This window comes from Tetrahymena thermophila, assembly GCF_000189635.1.
Source record: "Tetrahymena thermophila SB210 genomic scaffold scf_8253864, whole genome shotgun sequence".
Lineage (NCBI taxonomy): Eukaryota > Ciliophora > Oligohymenophorea > Hymenostomatida > Tetrahymenidae > Tetrahymena > Tetrahymena thermophila.
In genome coordinates, this window is record NW_002475949.1 from 32,315 (window position 1) to 39,867 (window position 7,553).

General features: G+C 18.7%; 2 protein-coding genes across 2 annotated transcripts; both read right to left on the bottom strand. All coding sequences in view use genetic code 6, as the record gives it.

The window, feature by feature from the left end:
- Positions 1-2,242: 2,242 nt before the first annotated feature.
- Positions 2,243-3,106, bottom strand: TTHERM_001341663 (hypothetical protein; the record flags this gene model as incomplete). The annotated part of the gene is made up of 2 exons (XM_012800977.1): positions 2,243-2,480; positions 2,961-3,106. The coding sequence occupies 2 exons, from the start codon at positions 3,104-3,106 to the stop codon at positions 2,243-2,245; spliced, it is 384 nt and encodes a 127-aa protein (XP_012656431.1).
- A 2,899-nt stretch (positions 3,107-6,005) lies between these two features.
- TTHERM_01342660 (kinase domain protein) lies at positions 6,006-7,389 on the bottom strand (the record flags this gene model as incomplete). The annotated part of the gene is made up of 4 exons (XM_001027557.2): positions 6,006-6,189; positions 6,512-6,601; positions 6,926-7,015; positions 7,340-7,389. The coding sequence occupies 4 exons, from the start codon at positions 7,387-7,389 to the stop codon at positions 6,006-6,008; spliced, it is 414 nt and encodes a 137-aa protein (XP_001027557.2).
- Between the last annotated feature and the right edge of the window lie 164 nt (positions 7,390-7,553).

Below are 7,553 nucleotides of genomic sequence, written 5' to 3' on the forward strand. Positions count from 1 at the left end.
ATATTGAATTTTTAAGAAAAATACTATCAATTAAATCAATTAAATTTATTTTATTTTATAAATAATTTTTTCTTATTAGATGGTAATAAGTTTAAATTAGATTATTATAAAAAATTTTGATCATTATTTCCTGCAAGCTAATCTATCTCTTAAAATAATTTCTTCTTTTATTAATCATACCTTAAAATTACATTATTTTGTTCTTCATCACATTAACTCTCCTATTTAAAAAAAAATAAATAACCACAAAATTAAAATAAAAAGTAAAATTTGATTTCTCCTTGAGGTTTTATTTAAATCATGGTATCTAATTAATTAATCATGATAAATAAAAAAAGGATAGAAATATGATTGATTGATAAAATTTAAGATAAAAACATAACAGTAAATAAAAGCTTGGCATTTATATAATTTAATAAGATAACACTAAAAGTTTCAAATTATTTAATGTTTTTGGAGAAATCGGAGGGTTTGCTTAGAGGATTTAATTTATTTAAGTAAATTTCATTTTTTTATTTTTACAAATAATTTATTTACATACAAAAATATGAATGTTATTTATAAATATAAAATCAATAATAAAAGTTAACTATCTATCTTTTTTTTAGATTAAAAACACTTTTTCAAAATATTATATAATAAAATATATAATATTATTCAAACATTTTATATTTATTCATCCTTTTTTCACCAGTTGTTTATCAATAGAAATCAATATTAAAGACAACTAATCTTTTTGATTTAAGACACTTGCAGATTACTTTTAATTTTTATGATTTATTCTCTGAGCTAAAAAGTTTATAATAAAATTATATAAATATTAAAATAAATATCAAAATAAAATAAACTTTTAAATTAAAAATTATTCTTTAAATTAATAAATAAAATAATATTAGTACTATAAAAATATAAAAAAATAAATCAAATAAAAGTTATCAAATAAATTCAAAGAGTTTTTTTATTTTATATTCATTTTTATAGTTTAAAACATCACAATCTAATATAAATAAACTGTTTTTACTTAAGGCAAATTGTCAAATGTGAGAGATTAATGCAATTTGCTAAAGCAGAACCTAAGCCTGATGCACCCATTACACCAATTTAATTATCACTTGTTAAATATTGAAGAAAAAATATATCATTAAATAGTTAATTAGAAGGAAAAAATATGAAATAATAAGATTAATTATTTAATAATAAAAGCAAAAGTTGAAAATAAATTTATGAGCTAAATTAACAAAGAAAGAAAGAAAGAAAGAAAGAACAGAGCTCTATTGTTTGTAATTAGTTTTTATAATTAAAAATATCACAATCCAAAACAAACAAACTGTTTTTACCTAAAGATAAAGTGTCAAATTTGAGAGATTGATGCAATTTGCTAAAGCAGAACCTAAGCCTGATGCACCTTCATTCACCAATTTAATTCCCACTTTTTAAATATTGAAGAAAAAATATATCATTAAATAGTTAATTAGAAGGAAAAAATATGAAATAATAAAATTAATTATTTAATAATAAAAGCAAAAGTTGAAAATAAATTGATGAGCTAAATTAACAAAAAAAGCAAACACAATAAAAAGAAAAAGAAAAAAGAGCTCTATTGTTTGTAATTAGTTTTTATAATTAAAAATATCACAATCCAAAACAAACAAACTGTTTTTACCTAAGATAAAGTGTCAAATTTGAGAGATTAATGCAATTTGCTAAAGCAGAACCTAAGCCTGATGCACCTTCATCACCAATTTAATTCTCACTTTTTAAATATTGAAGAAAAAATATATCATTAAATTGTTAATTAGAAGGAAAAAATATGAAATAATAAAATTAATTATTTAATAATAAAAGCAAAAGTTGAAAATAAAATGATGAGCTAAATTAACAAAGAAAGAACAAAAAAAGCAATCCCAATAAAAAGAAAAAGAAAAAAGAGCCTTATAGTTTTTAATTAGTTTTTATAATTAAAAATATCACAATCCAAAACAAACAAACTGTTTTTACCTAAGATCAAGTGTCAAATTTGAGAGATTAATGCAATTTGCTAAAGCAGAACTTAAGCCTGATGCACCTTCATCACCAATTAAATTTTTACTTTTTAAATATTGAAGAAAAAATATATCATTAAACAGAATAAGTTGCCATACAAATTTACAAAAAGTGAGTTTTATATATTATTTTTACAATTTATAAAATTTTAAAATATTTTTTTTGAATTTTTGAAATCCTAAATTTTCAAAATTTATTTTCAAAAAAAATGATATGTTATTAGAATACAAGATACCTTAAAGTCCCTAATTTAAGGGAGAAAATAAGAAATTAATTTATAAATTTCACTCTCTTAATCCCTTAAATTAGATACCCTCACTTCAATTAGGGACTCTCTTAATTAAGGACTTTAGGATATATATTATTTCAAATTTTACATTTTGTGAATTTAAAGCTTTCTAAAAACTAAAAAATAAAGCTGTTTTAACCTAATTTATCTATATTTATCATATTATAAATATATATTATATTTCGCCTTTTATAAATTAAATAGGCATTTCACTTTAGTTAATTAGGAGGAAAAAATGAAGAAAAAATATGAAATAATAAAATTAAATCAAAAAAATAAGAAATCATAAAAAAAAGAAAAAGGAAAACAAATCAAAATAATGATAAGAGATTTAATGTTTTAAATTAAACTTTATTATTAAAAATATTAAAATGCAAAATAAATAAACTGCTTTTACTAAGTGTAAGTTTTAATAGAAAAAATGAAGAAAAAATATCAAATAATAAAAAATAAAAAATGGAAATGGAACTGAAGTTAAAATAGCTAAAAAATTTTTGTTTGAATAAAATCAATAAATAAATAATGATGATAATTTCTATAATAAAAATTATTTATTTAAATAAATTGTAAATTAAAAATACAAAAAATATTAATAATAATAAAAATAATATTTTTTAATTAAATATACCTCAGATCAATATGGAGAACCTAATGAGATAAAAGTGAAGAGCTTAAAAACTTTTTTTATTAATTTATATAAATTTAAAGGATATTAATAAAAAAATTAATAATTACTTCTTCTAATTCTTAATAATATTTAATCTATTATATCATTTTTTTTCCTTCAAAAATATTGAATAGCAATTTATGAAATTTAATTAATTAATTATAAATAGATAAAAAGAACAAATAAATATAATAATTAATTAATTAATTATCAAATAATAATTTATATATTTGGCTTTATGAAGAGATATCGCAGAAAAATTAATTTAACATTGACTATTTAAACTTAATATTTGTATTTAAACATATACTTAAAAATATATATAGTAGGAATTAGAGATGGCCAGTTATTTATTTAGTCATATATAATTGAAAAAATTCTAATATCAATAAGTTTTTATTTAAAAATTGAATGATAAGCAAGTAGTTAAACTTCTTTCTTTTTTTATTTTTGATATTTATCTTATTTTACAAATTAAAATCTTTGTCTAAATTAATTACTATTTATTTATTTCAGAGAAATTAATTTTAAAATAAAGTTTTTTAAGATTCTATCGTATAATGATTGTTTATTGAGGAATATTTTTTTAATTATATTTAATTTAGATAATTAAACTCAAGATTATGGATCCTTATTTGAAAAATAAATACTACTCTTTTATCATTTATCTATCTAACAATATTTGTCACAATATCTTTTTAAAGATATATCATTAAAAATTAAAATTTTCAAACTGAATAGAATGAATTTTACTCTACCATAAGATTAAAAATGTTAATACTAAAAAAGCATAATTAATATAATTTTTTGATATGATTTGAAATAAAATAGTATTATTACTATTATAAATAAATTTAAGCAAATAAATTTTTTAAATAAATGTGTTTTATCTATCTAATTATATATAAATTTACTAACAAATAATATATATTTATCTTATTTTACAATTGAAAATTGTTGTCTAAATTAAAAATTATTTATTTATTTGAGAGAAATTAATTCAATAGTAAGTAAAGTTTTTTAAGATTATATCGTATAATGATTGTTTATTGAAGAATATTTTTTTAATTATATTTAATTTAGATAATTAAACTCAAGATTCAGAATCTATACTTGAAAAGTACTAAACTTTTTATCTTTTTTGTCTAATTAACAAAATTTGTCACAATATCTTTTTTTTAAAATTACCTAAATTCATTTAAATTTTATTAAAAATAAAAATTTATTATAATAAATTCTTCAACAAATAGTATGTACTTACATGAATGAAACTTTAATAATTTTAATGTTTTGACAATTTTTTAATGCTTTCTATCTAAGAATTTTATCATTTAGGCTTATAAATATAAAATTAATTAGTTTATCAAAATTTTATATTTTATTTAGTTTAATAAAGAAAAAATAAATTTACTTAATCCAATATCCAATACTAATAGGCTTTTAATTTAGCTAAAGCCTATAGCCAAACTTGATTCTCCAACTTCAGTAATTTAATTGTTCCTTTAAATTATAAAATATAATTTATTCATTTTTTTAAGAATGCAATTATCTTGAAAAATATTGATTAATAATTTTCCCGTAAATAGATTTTTAACTTTTTCAATTGTGCATATTTTACAATTCTGTAGCAAAATATGATGCTCAAATATCAGTAATATTATTTTTTCTAAAATTAATAGTAATAAATAAATTTATATGATAAATATTAGTCATTATTAGTTTGAAAGATTGAATTTATTATAAATAAATGAATCTAAATAAAAGATTAGATAAATAAATATAACTGCACTGTAGTCAAAGTTTCACAATTTCCTAATCCTTTTATCAAAATAATAAGTCCTTGATCTCCTATATTACAATCCTTTTTATTTTAATGATTAAATTTGATAATTTAAGAAATACTAATTTAAATTTTAGCATAATTTACTCTAATCCAATTTATAAAAAAAGATAGCTGAGCATTGTCCTAATTTTATTCCGATTATTGATGCTCCTTCGTCTACAATATTATTGCCACATAATTTAATATATAATTATTGAGATAGAAAGTTAATATATTTAATTAAATATTTAAAGATTAATTAATTTTTAAAGAGAAATTAATGTTTTAATAAATATTAAAGTTTACATTTATTTCACCTGAAACCAGTATCCAATTAAGTCAGATTAAATAATTTATTTATATTTATAAATAGGTTTTCTTCTCCTTATAGGCTAATATTATTTTCGCTAATTTAAAGTTTAAAGAAATTATTATTTTGTTTAATGGTGGAAATAATTATTTTAAGATTATTTTATTTATAAATGCTTTAAAATAAGTTATTTATATAACCCTATGCCTATCTCTAAAATTCTTATATTTACACAATCTTCAACTAATCTTGTTCCAATATTTAATTTTTTGATGAAGAAATTTAAGTTTTTTAAAGTCTATCTTTATTTGAAATAAAAATAATAAAGTTAAAATAGTTTAAAATTTTAATAAGATATTTTAAACAATAAATTTAATTTAAATGAAAAAACATTTTTATGAATTTTAATAAATATGTATTTATGCGTTGTAATGATAATTTAATTTGTTATTTTTCTATCAGTTTTATAAGATTAATTACATTTAGAACATGAAATTCATATAAAAAAATTATTTATAAATGGATATTTAAAATTTGTGATTAGCTTCATTTATTTATCAATATTTATTTACAGATAAATATATTATTTTATACTAATTTTTTGTATTTTTTTTCAATTGTCCATTTTAATTTTGAATTTGTGTTCGAAATCATCAAATCTATAAAATATATAAATATATTATAATTAAACTAAAATAGAAAAATAAAAATAATTTATTAATCAGTGATGAATTATTTTGCTAAACATATTAAAAAGTGTTTATTTATTTGGTGCAATTAATTGGAATAATTGTTTCAATTCGTAATCAAATAAGTTTAGATACACAAAAATGAAACAAAAAAATCAAAAAACAATTTGTGAGCTCTGAATCAATCAATTAATTCTCCAAACCCATTTGTTTTAAGTTTCTATTTCACAAATGTATTAATTAAAACAAACTAAGTAAATTGATAGTTAGTTAAATTACCATAGATTGAGATTCAAAGATGCTATATTTTGGCACTTCTCCAAGCTCATTCGAATGTTCTTAACTGCATCTGCACCAAGGTTATTATTCCTATGAAAATAATAAATAATGAATGTGTTGAAAATAATGAAAATGAAATAGAAAAGTAATTAATAAATGGGTTAATAATGAATGATTTTGCTAAACATATTGAAAAGTGCTTATTTAATTTTGATGCAATTAATTGGAATAATTGTTTCAATTCGTAAACAAATAAATTTAGATGCACAAAAAAAATTAAACAAAAAAATCAAAAAAAATTTATGAGCTGTGAATCAATCAATTAATTCTCCAAACCCATTTGTTTTAAGTTTCAATTTCACAAATGTATTAATTAAAACAAACTAAGTAAATTGATAGTTAGTTAAATTACCATAGATAGAGATTCAAAGATGCTATATTTTGGCACTTCTCCAAGCTCATTCCAATGTTCTTAACTGCATCTGCACCAAGGTTATTATTCCTATGAAAATAATAAATAATGAATGTGTTGAAAATAATGAAAATGAAATAGAAAAGTAATTAATAAATGGGTTAATAATGAATGATTTTGCTAAACATATTGAAAAGTGCTTATTTATTTTTTGATGCAATTAAATTGGAATAATTGTTTCAATTCGTAAACAAATAAATTTAGATGCACAAAAAAAATTAAACAAAAAAATCAAAAACAATTTATGAGCTGTGAATCAATCAATTAATTCTCCAAACCCATTTGTTTTAAGTTTCAATTTCACAAATGTATTAATTAAAACAAACTAAATAAATTGATAGTTAGTTAAATTACTAGAGATTGAGATCCAAAGATGTTATATTTTGGCACTTCTCCAAGCTCATTCCAATGTTCTTAGCTCCATCTGCACCAACGTTATTATTCCTATGAAAATAATAAATAATGAATGTGTTGAAAATAATGAAAATAAAATAGAAAAGTAATTAATAAATGGGTTAATAATGAATGATTTAGCTAAACATATTGAAAAGTGCTTATTTAATTTTGATGCAATTAATTGGAATAATTGTTTCAATTCGTAAACAAATAAATTTAGATGCACAAAAATTAAACAAAAAAATCAAAAAATAATTTATGAGCTGTGAATCAATCAATTAATTAATTCTCCAAACCCATTTGTTTTAAGTTTCAATTTCACAAATGTATTAATTAAAAAAAACTAAATAAATTGATAGTTAGTTAAATTACTAGAGATTGAGATCCAAAGATGTTATATTTTGGCACTTCTCCAAGCTCATTCCAATGTTCTTAGCTCCATCTGCACCAAGGTTATTACTCCTATGAAAATAATAAATAATGAATGTGTTGAAAATAATGAAAATAAAATAGAAAAGTAATTAATAAATGGGTTAATAATGAATGATTTTGCTAAACATATTGAAAAGTGCTTATTTATTTTTGA